General features: G+C 50.1%; 1 protein-coding gene across 4 annotated transcripts in view; it reads left to right on the top strand.

Annotated features, from left to right (window-relative positions):
- The window catches only part of CNTFR (ciliary neurotrophic factor receptor), a 172290-nt gene that overhangs the window by 35090 nt on the left and 120984 nt on the right, over positions 1-16216 (top strand). For all 4 annotated transcript variants that reach the window (XM_072360370.1, XM_072360371.1, XM_072360373.1 and 1 more), the window contains exon 2: positions 11864-11974. In XM_072360370.1, the coding sequence (XP_072216471.1) occupies positions 11864-11974 (111 nt within the window). The remainder of the gene's footprint in view (positions 1-11863; positions 11975-16216) is intronic.

Below are 16216 nucleotides of genomic sequence, written 5' to 3' on the forward strand. Positions count from 1 at the left end.
CTGACATTTAAAAGCAACTGGGGATGGCATTGCTGTGAGCACAGGCAGCAGGTGGAGTGCCTGGATGGCATTTGCTTGGGACCAGCCCTGTGTCCTGCAGGACCTGGGCTCTGAGGGGAAGTTTGGGGCCCTGCAGGCTGCTCCCCTCTTTCCCATTGGTGGTGCTTGTTGTTTATGGCATGGGCAGCTGCTTCACTGAGCAGTTTCCTGACCATGCTTGGAGGGATTTTGGGTGGGAGCAGGAGCAGCAGTGCCTGTGCTTGTTTATCTCAGGCAAAAGCAAAAGGTTTGAAGAGATGCAGGGCAGTGATGTTGTAAATGGCTGCATGACACACCCCTGTCTCGTGCAGGCTGCTCTGTGTCCCTGGCACAGCTTTGTGCCTGTGGGGTGCCACTGAAGCTGACTGTGATTGCCATGGTCTCATCTGCCCTCCTCAGTGTGAAAGTCACTGGGAGGAGGAGCACCATCCACGTTCTCCCTGTCCATTTACTGTTGTTTTGGGGACTGAAGGATAGGGTCAGGAAAGTGGGGCAGCTTATAGGCTAAGGTTAGAACAGTGTTTGATGTTACAGCATGGGAGAGAAGGCTTTTCAGTTAGTAAATGTGCTGAGGCAGATGTGATGGAGCTTATGGCTGAGGAAGAAGACATCAGTAGGAAGGGAAACCAAAGCTGGAAATGGCTTGCTGGTGTGTGAGGTCTGCAACATCTGTCTGCTTTCCCATGGTCCTGGAAGCACAGCATGCTGAGTGCCCAGCCAGCAAATACCAGCCCATATTGTGGCTCCTGGTGCTTTGCCTGTAAACCTCACATTGTTTGTGGGTGATGTGGGCATCTCAAGCCTGGAGAGTGCTGGGTTGCTCTGCTGGAACACTTCTGCTGAGCACCTCTGCTTTCATGCACCTTCTGGCCCCATATTTTCAGGCTGCTCCAAGATGTGCCCTCCCAATAGAGAACATCCTTCAGTGGATGGACCAAGTGGTACTCATGGATGGAGCAGTGAGGCATGAGGAGCACCTCTGGGTAAAAGGGCATGGCACTGTGGAGCCTGCTCATGTTGAGCCTGTAGCTGACTTATCCTGATGGGTGCAGCTTCCCCATCGGTGTCTTGTTTCTCTGGGTGCTCTCATTATTTCCATCTTCATTAACGCTGATATGCTCAATTGCATCAGCTCGTTTCCAGGGCCCAAGTGCAATCCTGCTCCTTCATTTGCAACCCTGCTGCCTAGCTGTTGCCCAGGCAATGCCAGGTGCTTTGACATCATTACCCAGCCGACTGGCATCCTCTCTGCCCCATTAGCCTTCCTGTAATTGATTTAGAATTGAAGGGAGGAGGAACCATGTTGAAGCAGCAGTTGTTTGCACCGCAGCAGAACAGGGCTCTTCATTTGGGGAAGGTGTGCCAATCACCAATCAGGCAACAGAAGGTTCTTTTTCCCACCAGGGGGGTCCAGCATCCCTTTTCTCAGTTTTACTCAAGTGTTGGAATAGGAAAAAACTCTAGAGGAGCTTTTTGCTATTTTAAGGTAGGGTTGGTATTTGTCAGTTTTCAGTTTGCTCCCTTTTGGGCCAGAGTTGCTCAAACAAACAGCTTTGCTCCAGTACGTTTTCCACTGAATTACCACCATCCGATGAGCTTCACTGCACAGTTTGATGTCAGCCTGAGCCACATTTTTTTTATTCACCTCTCACCTTCACAGCACCTCCATGGGCAGGTCCTCCTGTGCTTACTTGTGTCTTGAGCTGGATGTCATTCTTTAGGCTTAGTAGAGCTGTCCTAGCAGATCAAGGGGATGGAGAGCTCCAGCAAGTGCTGGGAGCTTCGCATGGGCTTCAGAGGTACGCAATATTTCAAGCTTTATTATCCCTTATTACTCATTACCTATTAGTATTCATATTTAATTACTAAGAGGAGGCAATTCTACTTCATTTTCCAAAAGGCAAGATTGGGAATCTTATGTCAAGAAGGGATTCTTCAGCTCCAGAGTTTCCAAAGATGAGCTTTTGTTTGACTGGAATAGTTCCTTTGCTCCTTCTCATCCTTTGCAAGGTGCATGAATCTTTGCAGAAGCAAAATGCTGGAGACTTTTTTTTTCTGTAGAAAGCTTTTAGGGCAGCTGATACATGGTGGTGAGGAAATTGTTCCTCTCCTTTGGGTGTGGATGTTTTTACCTGGCAGGGAGCCCCAGGAAAGGCTCTCTCGCCTACTTGCTGCATGATAGGAAAAGCTGCTGAAGGCTGTTGCTGGTTGTTGTGGGTGCTCGGTTTGTGGTTGGGTCTGACCACCAGGTAGGCAAGGAACACCTCTGAGTGTCATGGTGTTTGGAGACAAGATGGGGTTGAAAGCAGCAGCATAATGAAAGATTGGTGTGAGCAGCAGGAGCTGGAATTGAGGGGAGCTCAGGCCCCTCGTGTATCTGTTACAGTCACTGAAGCACTGTTGCGTGGGGCTCAGCTCTGCCTCTGTTTCACCCAGACCTATCAGAGCTTGGTATCTATTAGTAGCTTAATTTGTTATTAAGAGCATGCTTTCTTTTTTATATTTGCTTATGGAGGAGAGTGGCAAGACACCCACATGGTTTGCAGCACACCACCATCAGCTGCTGTGGAGCTTTTGCCAGCTCCAGGCTACAGCATAGACCTCCCTGCACCTATGTCCCTTCAGCCCCTCCCATCCCTGGGTCCTGAGTACAGGACCCCTCTCCCCATCACACTGGATTGTCCCTCTGTTTTGGGAAAGCAGCTCCTACAAGATCCTGTTCTTGTAGTGTTCTGTACCATCCAGGTGGGGATCGATCCTCCCCATGCTGCTCTGACTCTGCAGCCTGCAGGAACTGGGCACCAGAAGCTGGTACCTGGGTGTTGTTAGTTAGCAACACAACACAAGGTTCTCATGCCAGGAAAATTTCTGTATTCCTCTCATTCTTCTAAGCAAGCCTTTTTATACTCTAACATGTGTATGCAGTACATTTCCACTAGCAATCCACTGGCTAGAAAGCAAGCAAATTCCATAACAAGTCTTCTTAATCAGCAGAGTTCATCTTATGCCTAGGTACAAGACATCCCTGTTTGTTCAGACCTTCTGTCTCCTTTCCAGAGCCTCATTATCAGCCAGTCAGTATTTGATGAGTCCCAGCTGACCTCTCCATCTCCCACACCTGGGGTCACTTGTCTTTGGAGATCTCCCATTGCCATGGGCTGTGAAGCTATACCTAAGTTTCAAGCAGGGAACAATCAAGTGATTTGTTTCTATCCCTTTTTGGTCTGCAGGGTGAACCCTTCCAGTACTGTTCTTGTGCTTGTTGCTGCCTGGAGTATTCTGAAGTTTAGGGCTAGGTTTTGATATGGAGGTTGGTTGGAAAACAGGAAATAGCCCTGGCAGGGGTGCTGCTGCCTGGGACATTCCTGCCTTTGCATCTAGGAGTACTAGCTGATCACCTGGAACAAACCTTGCTCTGTTGGCTCTGTGGCACCTGCAGTCCTGCTGGCCCAGGGCCACCCAGCAGGGATGAAGGTGAGTTCTTTGTACCCTATGGCTATCTGCTGCTAGGAGTCTTCATGGTGCTGCCCTGCAGGATGATGGTGATGGTCCTTCCTTCCTGTTTCACATGCTGTCCAGCCTTCTCTGAGATACCCACTTGATGTGAATGAATGGTCCAGCAGCCTTTCAGTTTTTAAAGGGGGCTGTAAGGAAGAAGGGGACAGACTCTTCAGCAGGGTCTGCTGTGAAAGGACAAGGAGAAATGGTTCCGAAGTGATAGAGGGGAGATTTAGACTAGATATAAGGAAGAAGTTTTTTACAGTCAGGTTGGTGAGGCACCAGAACAGGCTGCCTAGAGAGGTAATGGATGCCCCATCCCTAGAGATACTCAAGGTCAGGCTGGAGGGGCTCTGAGCACCTGGTGGAGCCTTAGGCATCCCTGCTCGTTGCAGCGGAGTTGGACCAGGTGACCTTTAAGGGTCCCTTCCAATTCAAACAATTCTATGATACTGTGATTCTGTGACTCCTGCGCTGTGCCTCCCTCCATCCCTTGCATGGGCTGTGCCTACAGTTCTTCTCTTCATCGTCTTTCCTGGACAACTGCTTGCTGCTTCCTTTTATCGTGGGCAGGGAAGAAAAAGCACTTCTGCACTTCACCTGGTGGAGGAGACAGCATAGAAACCATGCAGTCGATGTGAGTGGCTGTGGGAACGCAGGGAGAGCAGTAACAGGATGGATGGCAGTGCTGGGCATGTCCTTGTTTGGGTGGGACATGATATGTCTGAAGTCACTCCATCCACACCTTCTGGTCTGTGTGAGCAATGCAGCTGAGCTCAAGTTGCTTTTTATTTCCCCGTTCTCTTCCTATTTCAAGGCTTTTTAATGCTCAGCTGTCTTAATCAAGTGTTCCCATAGCATTTGAGTCGCTTTCTGTGTGTGGAATGATTTGTCTGAGATGCTTGGCATTTGTTTGAAGTGCAGTGAGTCTCATGTCTGGAGAGGTCTGCAGTCGGGGCAGGAGCTGAGTTAATTTGCACTGGAAGGCAAGAACGCTCCTCTTTGCATGTTGGTTTCTCCTTGCAGAAATCCCATTTGAGGTATTTGCTCTTTTCTATTATTGAAGTTGTGTTAAGGGGGATGGCAGCCTCCTGCAAGGCTGGAAAGAGAGGGAACAAGCCAGAAAGGTGAAAATTAAACCTGCGCTCTGCTGTAAGCAAGCACAGCTAATATGGGCCCTTTTCCAGAGTTCTGATGCTCTTTGCATGCAACTGAGGAAGGAGTTCCCCTGGAAACAGTGCTGTAGGGCGCAACACAGGTGCCAGAGCTCAATTTGCAGTTTGATAGTATAAAATGCTTCTGAACATGAAGAAAATGTGCTAAAGGATTTTAAAACCTTTTGAATCAGCTCCAGAAATGGTCAGGACGCAGCCTTTTGTTGCAGCTTGCCTAAGAGGAGGGATTCTTTGGAGGAGTGGATGGATTAGAGGCCATGGTGCTGCAGTGAGGGGCATCCACTTGGTCTGGAGCATCATGACACTGACTTGGTTCTCCTCTACCCAGTGTCAGATCAGGGAGTCATCTCCCCATGTCTTCCACTGGCCGCTTTTTTCTGGGGATGCTCCTCTGTCCCCTCACTCATCCCAGCCCACAAGTGCTCTCTGTTCACACCCTGCAGCACCATTCACTTTGTCAGATGGCACAGAGTGTCCAGGGCTGGTGGATGATCTTCGGGGTTTGGAGTAGTCATGAGGTGGTGATGGGTCATTGGTGGTGGTCAAGAAATGGCCAAAGGGCATTAGAGTTAGCCATAATCCTTTGAGGGTGGTCAAAAGGTGGCCAGAAGGCACTGGAGATGGCCAGAATGCTCTGGGGGTGGTCAAAGGATGGCCAAAGGGCATTGGAAATGGACAAAATCCTTTGGAATGGTCCAAAAGGGATTGAGGGGGGCAGAATCCTTTGGAGGTGATCAGAATCCTTTGGGGGTGATCAAGATTCACGTGGCTTTGGTGGGTGATGACTACAGGCTGGCACTGACATGCAGCCTTTCCCTGGTGTCCCGAAGGAGGGAGATGTAGGGCTGGAGCTGGCTGCAGGCTGCACAGGGTTAAGCAGACATTGACAGAAAACAGGAAGAGGACAAAAGCAAGTCTGCTGTAATTATGTAGCATTTATTATTAATACGCTGGAATTGCTGGAAGCAGCCTCTGTAATGTGAATACTGATACAGAGGTTCAGAAGACAATTTAGCTCTCATCTGTCTGTTTATTAGCTCCCTCAGCTCTGGCAGCAACAAACCAAAGCCTCATTTGCTCCTGCCTTGTTGCACCCGCTCCCTTTCCCCCTAAACTCTTTTCTCTTTCCATGAGAAAACCTGTTCTTTCTTTGTGCTCCTGTGGCGACGTGCAGAGTTATCCCTTAGAGCAGGACAGGGCTTCATCCTTGACCTGAGCATTCAGGAAGCTGTGAAATAATTAAAGGCCACTGGGGTGCAGAGGGCGAGAAGGTAAGTCAGGAGGTGCAACAAGCTTCCTTTCTCTTGTAGCATACCAGGAGCTGTCACTTCAGCTTTTGCCCAAGTTACTGAGCTTCAGCCCGTTGGGTTTTTTCTTGTGTGTGGTGGTTGTGTTTTTTTGCACATATCCCAAGCATATAGGACATCCATCCCCCTTATGTATTATAGAGTGGTTTAAAGATGATTAAGACAATAGCTAATCTAGATGATGAATGATGTAGATTGCTCAGTCTCAGAGCCACCAGGGCTTTTCATGCACATAGATTAGTCAGCTCAGTAGCTAAATATTGGGGCAAACAGTGTAAATCCGTGCAGATAAGCCTCACTGGCTTTAATAGGATAGAAGGATTTCAGAATGGGTTTTGACACTGCTCCACGTCTTGTCGCGGTGTCGGTGGCCGCGTTGCTGACACGGCTGCTGCAGGAGGCTGGCTGAAGAAGTAAAGCACGGGATGGCTGTTTGCTGAGCGAGATAACGTGGGCTGGCAGGGTTTGGGTTGTAGGAAGGGACGGCAGGAGGCTGGTCCCTGTTTGTCCTCCTCCTGTCATCAGGATGGAGCTGGCAGCACCTGGGAAGCGCAGCCCATAGGGAAGAGCTTGTTGCAGCGTGGGGCTGACAGCGGGTTTTCCTTAAGCACTGAAGCGTAAGGGTTTAAATCTTTTATTTATGTCTGGTTGAGTCTGTCAGAGTTGTGTCAAATATTTCTGACAAGCAAAAACGCCATTTGCTTCAGTTTAATGAAAAATGATTTTTTTTTTTTTTTCCTTTCTTTTATTTTCTCTCCCCCCTTCTCCCCCCACCCTGCTGGGAACTAAAAGAATTATAGTTTCAATTGCAAACCCAAAAAGCTCCTCGGGAAGAGAAAAATAATAAATCCACGAAGAGCCTTCAGAAAGTTGTGAGAGTTGGGTTTTACAAGACTCTCTTGGTTGGTGTTTTGAATCTGTGTAAAATGAGAGTCTGGAGAGCATTCAATCATATGATATCTCCTTTTATGAAGCTTTCTGGGCATATTATTCTAATGATGTTTAATGGCAGTGATTTCTTCATCTTAACTGAGTCTGTCTTTTCCCAGTCCCATGTCATTTTTAATTCGTTGCTTTTAGGAGAAGTAAGAGAGCACGAGACTGGGGTGCTCTGTCTCTGCTATAGAATCACGCCGTCACCAAGGTTGGAAAAGACCACAGAGATCACCCAGTCCAACCACCTGCCTGCACCCACTGAGCCCATGATGCCCACTGTCCACATCCCTCAGTCCCACAGCTCCCTGTTTCTTGAACACTTCCAGGGGCACTGACTGCACCACCTCCCCCCTGGGCAGCCGTGACCATCTTTCCAGTGGCAAGTGACATGTGTGTGTTTCCCAGCACCAGCCAAGCGTCCTTCCCAGAGGTACAGGGAGTGGAGCTGTGTGAGGTGTCCAAGTGGCAACTGCAGGGTAGACTGGTATGATGTCGGTGTCCTCTCACCTGGGGAAGGGGGATGCTGGCCCCCAGTGGCACAGTGTGTGTTGGAGTCCTCAGAACAAGAGCGATGTAGACCTGTTAGAGCTCATGCAGAGGAGGGACACAGAAATGGTCAGGGATGGAGCAGCTCCCTGCGAGGACAGGCTGAGAGAGCTGGGGCTGTGCAGCCTGGAGAAGAGAAGGCTGTGGGTGACCTGAGAGCAGCCTGCATGGATCTAAAGGGGGGCTGTAGGAGAGATGGGGACAGACTCTTCAGTAGGGTCTGTGGTGATAGGACAGGGGAAAATCTCTTCAAACTAAAAGAGGGGAGATATAAATTGGGTATGAAGAAGAAGTTTTTTTACAGTCAGGGTGGTACTGGCACAGGTTACCCAGAGAGGTCATGGATGCCCCATCTCTGGAGACACTCCAGGTCAGGCTGGAGGGGCTCTGAGTACCTGATGGAGCTGTGGGTGTCCCTGTTCATTGCAGGGGAGTTGGACCAGGTGTCCTTTGAGGGTCCCTTCCTACTCAAGCAATTCTGTGATTCTGTGATTGTATTTTGTGGGATGCAGGTACAGCTTCTAGCAGATCGGGGTTTAAATTCAGCCTGGGTCATGGCTGGCTCTGAAGGTGTGGGTGCAGTAGTTGGTACCAAGTTGCCCTGGCACCAGGGCTTTCAACAGGCTGGACTGAAAAACTGGATACTACAGACAGGTTACAAGATAGGAAGAAGGAAAAAAGGTCTTTTTTCCTCCTGAGAGGAGAACAAATCAGGTTTTGCCTGGGCTGTCCCCTTTCGGGGCATATTATTTGTTACTGAGCTTCATACTCAGCATGGGAGAGACCCCTTCTTGGGCTAGGAGGACAGCACAGTGGGACAAGCCCACAACCCTGCATGCCCCCCACAGCTGATCCTGAGCTAGGATCAGGCTCTGTCACATCCCGATCCCCTGTCACCTCTGTGGCCTCTCCTCGTGTCCCCTGGGAGCTGTCAGGAGGCTGCCCGCGCCGTGCGGTAACACGGGTCTCGGGGATGCAAGCAAGGTCAGATGTCTGCTCAGAAATAAGATTGGCGATGATGCCACCGGTGCTGACAAATGGCCTGTCACTGCTCTGTGACTCACAGCAGCGGAGAGGGCAGCGGTGGAAGAAACCCATGAGGTCACTCGTAGCCTCACTCCCCCCTGGGAGCTGTGAGCAGCCATCACCAGGGGAGTGCTGGGCTGGGCTCTTCCTACAGCCTTCCCTCTGTGTGCTTGCATGTGGGTTTAGGCACGTGGCACAGGTCTGGTTTAGCTCCTGGATGCACCCAGGGAGCTGGTCCTGTAGTGCAGGTTGTGTCCACCCCGCAGCCCCTGCTGGGATCTTGGTTCCTGGATGGGACACTCCTCAGACCAGCAGTGCTGTGAGCAAGGTGAGGGCTAAGACAAAACTTGTGCTTTCAGCCTATTGCAGTGCTACTGCAGTGTACAAATGTGGTGCTGCCAAGAACTGAGGACCCTGCAGAGCCAGCCTAGCCCTGGGATGCTCCAGCCTGGGCCATACTCCTCTGTACTGGAGCACTGGGAGGGGTCAGCTCAGCCTGCCTTTCTTCTCTCACATTGAGTCTTTCTATGCTCTTTAAAAGAGCTTTGTTCTCAGTTGCAAAAGGCTCCGTGTGCATCACAGCCAAAGCAGCCAGCACCAGGTGCATGCTGCTGGAGATGCTGCACCCACCACTCAGCCATGGGGCCAAGTTGCATTTTTGGGGACAGTATGGGGGTTATGGGTTCTGTGGGGAGCAGGTGACCTAAACTCTCTGGGTAATTTTGAGTACTATCCCAGTTTCAATATTCTAGTTTCAGTTATTCTGCATCTACGTGCTTCATCTTCTTAGCCAGCTACTGGGGAATGATGGCACAGTTGGGAAGGGTGGGATGGGGTTTCTGCACCTGGAAGGGCAGATGAGAGCACGCTGGTGAGGATGAGGAGCTGCAAGTCTTAGCAGGGTGAAGGTCTCTGAGCTGGATGCAGGGGGTACCTATGCACCACTGCTTGGAGCTGGCATCCTTCCTCCCACAAGTACACCTGTCCTAAAAACATGAACCCTTCCATGAAATGCAAATGCATGAACCCTCCTGCCTTAAGAATCCATCACAGGCTTCTTGTCTCCGTCTTGATTGGTTCCATTGAGGTCAACTTTTTTTAATAACTTCTGGACTTCAGCAGGGAAAACTCGTTCCTTCAGGAAATAATATAATTAAATTTGCCTGACACTTGTGACTGTAAGACCCTGTCTTCAGTTGCTTGAAACTGTGCCAGTCTTTAACCTTGTGGACTGAAACTTTGCATGTCTCTGCCTCCAGCTGAACTTTTCTGGAAACTTTTAGCAAAAAAAAGGTTTTAAGCTGCTGTCAGGACAAGCTTTGGGGGGAAGAAAAGGGCATTACTTTATCTCCAGCTTAAAAAATATGGCTGAAGAAACTCTTGTACCTTTGCACTGTAAGACAGGGCAGACTGCTGTCAGGAGTGCATAAAGTGTCTGCTTGCATCTCTGCTCCCAGCAGGACCTGCAGTGCTTTGAGCATGAGGGACAGCCAAGTCCATGGCTCGACTGATGCACCCTATGCAAGCCTTCCTGTGCTGTGATCAGAGTTGTCTCCTGTTTTCTGGGCAGCTCAGCTCACTGATACTCACTTCCTGCAGGTTGCCCTGAGTTAGATCCTTCAGCTGCACACTTGCTCTGGATACCCCTGCTGATCCCCTCGAAAACCTGAGTTAGTCCTCAGTTTCATTGAGTTCTTGAGAAGCAAAGAGGAGAAGGCGAGGCTCTGGGGTCTGTACCAGAGATGGCTTGTCCCAACAGAACAGGGCTCAGGGATATCCTGGAGACACCTGATGTCAGGCTGGGGGGGCTTTGGGCACCAGATTGGCATACCTGTCCATGAAGGAGAGTTAGACCTTTGAAGGTCCCTTTCAGCTCAGATGGTTCTGTGATTCTGTGCCCATCCTCATGGTGTGAGCAGGTCCCAAGGACACCCTTCAGCCAAAGGCCCCTGGTTGCAACGGAGCATCCTTGCAGCTTGCTTTGCCCTGCCTTCCTCCGCTCTGCTCCATCCGCAGCTTAAAAAAACCCCACCCAAACAACAAAATAAAAGCATCATTGGCATTGCAGAGCAAAGGAGCTCGGTGGGAGGAGGAGCCCTCCCCTCCTCATACACCCTGTCAGCCTGGGGTGCCCGGTGGGGCGGCTGGTGAGTGATGGGGCGTTGTGTGCGTTGGGCTCGGGGCAGCCACGGATAAATTTCCCGGTGGCTGACACCTGACAAGCATGATAAATTGCAGTACGCCACGCGCTGCCGGTGTGACAAACGGTCCGTTGCCCTCCTTGTAAGCTCTGGGAAAACTTTTTAATTATTTCCCAGCGCTTTTGCAAATGAGTGTTTCTCAATCAGGCGCTCGGAGAAGTTTCTTTTTATTTCTTTATTTTTGGGGGGCTGGGGGTGGTGCACTCTTTGTTTGTTTGAGTTTTGGAGGCGGACGGGGGTGGGAAGGGGCTGCAGTTTGGGTTTGTGCAGTGTTTGGATGGGGTCCTGCAGAGGGTTGGGATGGAGCTCGTCAGCTCGGGTGCTAATTAAAGCACATCGTGTTCCAGGCTCGCAGTCGCCCGTGGGAAAACATCTCCCCAAGAGTGGCGCTGAGGCTTCTCCTCTTGCCAGTGGAGTTTGGCTCCTTCTATTTTTCATATTTAATAATGCAGAACCATCGTACTTTTTTCTTTTTTTTTTTTACTTTATTTTTTTATTTTTTTTTAATCTTCACAAAGCGCTTAAAAAGGAGGGAGGGAACCAAAGAAGCTCAGCCACAAGAGCTAGATAATGAGTGCAGATCCTGGCTGATAATTTGTTTGTCTAATACAAGAAGTGTATTTGCTGCTGTAACCAAAGGCACCAAATGCCCCAGACTCCATCTCGCAAGGCAGCGCATCACACAGCATCTCTTGCACATTTGTAGTCCTGGGAACCTGTACCACAAAGCTGCATGTACTTCTTTCCTTCCCTTGATGCACAGTGCAACTGTGTGTAAGGCCCTGCAGGATTAGGGCAAGTGCCTGGATGCTGGGCTGATGTTTTGGTCCTGCTACACTGTTTTGAATTGCAACTGTTGCTGTCTTGAAAGATGATTAGAGATGCCCCAAGCTGCTGTATTTTCCCCCCTCTCCTGTTTCATGTCTCTAAATCAAAATAATTAAGCAGATGCATGCTTTGGGGCTGGACTGGGATGCTCCTGCGGGAGGGCTGTGCATCTGCACAAGCTTTGTGTCACCTCTGGCTGCCAGGGCTGGGAAACAGATGCCCCCTCCCTTGTTGATTGCCTATGCTTGGAGCAAACACAGCGCCGCACCTGATTACCTGACAGACTGTCTCTTCTGTTTTGTTGAAGAAACTCCCAGATCCGAGCGACGGGGTTCAGCCGATCGTGAGAAACCAGAAGAATCCCAGAGACTTTGATGATAAATTGGGGACGCCCCCAGGACTCAGGACCGGAGGAGAGGTGAGATGTAAACTGAAGTGCTCACTTACCTGCCTTGCCTTCAGTTCATGCGCTCTGAGCATCAGAGCTGGTGTCTTTTCTGTTCACCCTTCCTGCACAGAGGATATACAGCACCTCTCTTATGCCCAGCTCTGTCCCGTTGATGCTGCAGGGCTGCGTCCCCTTAGGAAAACACCATGGCTATCAACAGTGGTCCAAAGGTTGTCAGATTTTCTATCCATGCCTTATATAGGGTTGTGATAATCTGGCATCATTCTTTTTAGAGGTCTGGGAGCAAAGAAAGAGTGGTGATGCTACTGCATTGATTGGGGACATGGGCTATGCTGAGACTTGGTGGGGATTGAGAAGACCAATGCTTGCTGCTGCTGGGCTTGAAAAATGAAAGTGATGGCTTAAATTTTTAATGGGTCTGTAACTGCCAAGCAAGGGCATCTTAAATGAGAATTGTCACTGTCTGACTAGCACAACCTCCCACTTAGCAAAAAGTGGTTTTTATGTTGTTTTGTTGTTTTGTGGTTTTAATGGTGCTGATCTTGGAAAAACAATCACTTGCACCAAAGAAGTGAACATCAAGTGTCAGGAATTCTCCCTGCCCGCTTCTACTGCCCTCCTCCATGCAGCCCATTTCCCAGGGATGTTTTGCAGCCTCTTTCACTCTTCATCAGCCAAATCATTGTTCCCTGAGCCCCAGGCAAGGACAGAAATGCTCCCTGCAAGTGCATGTGAGGCTGGATGCAGGCACTGGATGTAGCTCAAGGGGAGAAACCACAGGGATTTCTGAACTGCTATCAGCACTGCCTGGGGGTGGCGTCTGTGGGATGGTGTGGAATAAGGACCCCTTCCCATCCCTCCTCATCCTCCACCCAGCAACAGTTCTCCTTGCAGCTCTGCAAATAGAGAGCAGCACAAGGAGGGTACATCGCTAATAATACCAATTACTGTTACACGCTGGCTACAAGGTACGCTGGCAGTAATGGGATCCGGGGGGATGAAATGAAAGCGATATAATATGGTGAGATAAATTAGCATTGTAAAATTAGCCATGGGTCTAGTCGGGGATCTGACAAATGTGTTGCAGCTTCGTTACAAGCTCTGAGCTCTGCCGAATTGGATTTAGTGGCCCAGAGCAAAGCAGACGGGAGCAAGGGAAAAGAGAGTTTATTAGGGGTCTCCGTACACACATGCTAATGGTTAACGCTGCTTGTTGCTTCCTTGACTTTGCTGAATGATACGTCCCCTGGTGCCTGCTTGTACGCTGCAGTGCAGGAATAAAAGCCCAGCCCTGCTGATGTGCTGCCAGAGCAGCTCAAGCCTGGCAGAGCAATGGGAAGCGGATGGAGGGGTGTGGGTTTGGGGTCAGGTGGGATGTGGGGAAGGTGTTCACGTTTTAGCACATGTTTCAGGCTGTAAGAAGGGCTGGAGGCTGCGGCCTTACCCATTTCCCATGGCTCAGGCTGAGCTCTGGGGCAACTCAAGCTGAGCATCCCACAGCTCCCCCTGTTTATCAAGGATACATCAACAACTTCACGGGTCCAGATGCACATATTATCCTTCTTTCTCTGAAAGGGAATGCTGTTTGTGCCTCAGGAACGGCTGTGGCCAGATCCACTGGGGCCTGCTGCCTGGAGGCTTGTTAGGCAGCAGCGGAGGCAAACGGTCCCGCTGTGAGCAGCGCATGGATTTGTGAATGCAGACTAATTGCATGTTTAATGGCTGATGCATTACACAGGATCTAGGGAGGGGCAGGCATGATTTAGGTCTGGTTTAATAAGGCACGTCATGTGGCTCATTTAATAATAATAAAAGCGAAGGAGAAAAGCACAGAATGTGTTGTAGAGCACTGTGGTGGAGCTGAAGGGTTTGCAAGGAGGTCTGTGCTAAGGCTTCTGCAAGCTGTGCCGCCGTGGTGCAAGAGGAGTGGTGGGTACATGGCAGACATGTCCATAGGTGGGATGAATTCCTGTGGACTGTGGAGGGCAGGCCATTGCCCTGTGCTGTTCTGGAGATCAGTGCACATATACTTGTTGTGTAATGCACACGATTTGATGCTGCCAGGAGGGTCCCCTGGACAGCAGCATTGGCTGGAGCAATGGTCGCCATGGGAACATCTCAGAAACACCCAAACCTAGGAGCATTCCAAGAAACCCAAATGGGTTTGTGTGCTCAGCCCAGACTGATGGGAACCCAAGGAGCACCAGTCAGTGGGAGATCAGTGTGCTGGTGCAGCTGCCCATGTCTGTGTGGCTGCAGAGCAAGATGCGGCTGTGATGTGTGTAAGGAGCATCAGATCCCAACCAGCTCCAGATACAGCCAAAGGGTTACTGAAAGCAGATCCTTTGGCTCCATCTTAGAATCATAGAATCATAGAACTACCCAGGTTGGAAAAGACCTTGAAGATCATCCAGCCACAGCCTAACTAGTACCCTAACTCTAATGACCCTCTGCTAAATCATGTCCCTGAGCACCACATCCAAACGGCTCATAAACACATCCAGGGATGGCGATTCAACCACCTCCCTGGGGAGCCCATTCCAGTACCTAACTACCCTTTCTGTAAAGAAGTGTTTCCTAATATCCAACCTAAACTTGCCCTGGTGCAACTTGAGGCCATTTCCCCTCGTCCTGTCACATGTCACTAGTGAGAAGAGACCTGCCCCACTCTCACTGTAAGCACCTTTCAGGTCCTGGAAGAGCGCGATCAGGTCTCCCCTCAGCCTTCTTTTCCCCAGACTAAACAGCCCCAGCTTCCTTAGCCTCTCCTCGTAGGGCTGATACTCCAAGCCCTTCATGAGCCTCGTTGCCCTTCTCTGGACCTGCTCCAGCACCTCCATGTCCTTCTTGTGCTGAGGTGCCCAAAACTGAACACAGTACTCGAGGTGAGGCCTCACCAATGCCGAGTGCAGGGGCAGGATGACTTCCTTAGTCCTGCTCACCACACCATTCCTGATACAAGCCAGGATGCCATTGGCCCTCTTGGCCGCCTGGGCACACTGCTGGCTCATATTCAGCCAACTGTCCATCAGCACACCAAGGTCCCTTTCCATCATGCATCTTTCCAGCCACACCTCCCCAAGCCTGTAGGGTTGCCTGGGGTTGTTGTGACCAAAATGCAGGACCCAACACTTGGCCCTATTGAAACTCATTCCGTTCACCTTGGCCCATCGATCAAGTCTATCCAGGTCCCTCTGTAGTGCCCTTCTTCCCTCAGGCAGATCAACACTCCCTCCCACCTTAGTGTCATCTGTGAACTTACTGAGGGTGCACTCAATCCCCTCACCCAGATCATCAGTGAAGATGTTAAACAGAAGCAGCCCCAGCACCGAGCCCTGGGGGATGCCTCTTGTGACCAGCCGCCAACTGGATTCCACTCCATTGACCACAACTCTCTGGGCCCGGCCATCCAACCAGTGCTTCACACAGCAGACCGTGCGCCCATCCAAACCACGGGCAGCCAGCTTGTCCACAAGAATGTTATGGGGGACAGTGTCAAAGGCCTTACTGAAGTCCAGGTAGACCACATCGACAGCCTTACCTTCATCTACCAAGCGGGTCACCTTGTTATAGAATGAAATCAGGTTAGTCAGGCAGGATCTACCATTCATAAACCCATGCTGACTAGGCCTGATCTCCTGGCTGACCTTTAGTTCATCCATGATGATACCTGAGATTATCCTTTCCATAACCTTCCTGGGCACCGAGGTGAGACTGATGGGCCTATAGCTGCCAGGATCATCTTTCTGACCCATCTTCTCTGCTGGAGAAGCAATGCAGGACCACAGCAGGGAGCAGAAGGATGGCGAGCCTGTGGTGCAGTGCTCGTAGAAGCACAGATAGAAATACGACTTCTCAGGCTCTTGTGCAGCAATGATATATCTTGTTTCTATTGACTTTTTCTAAACCTCTAAAATACTTTGTAGATTGATCTACAAATCTGCAAAAAGCACCTGTGTTTTTTTTTGTGTGTGTGTTTTTAGTTTAGTTTTTTTTTTTTTAAAGTCTAAAGCAATTTTCTGCCTGCTCCTTGTGGTTGGCTCCGAACAGACACATGTTCTCTTGTCCTCTTTGAGGCTGGCGTGCTGCCACGATAGTAGGAAGTTTAGTAATACTTGAGCTGGATCGATGCAAGCCCATTATCTGTGCTGCCTGGGACTTGGAAGAGATGGGGAAAAAAATGCTCTCCCCAAACGCATCAAAGCCCTGTGATAAGGACAGGCGGCTGAGCGCTATTTATAGATGGACAGA

This window comes from Excalfactoria chinensis, chromosome Z (assembly GCF_039878825.1).
Source record: "Excalfactoria chinensis isolate bCotChi1 chromosome Z, bCotChi1.hap2, whole genome shotgun sequence".
Taxonomy (NCBI): Eukaryota; Metazoa; Chordata; class Aves; order Galliformes; family Phasianidae; genus Excalfactoria; species Excalfactoria chinensis.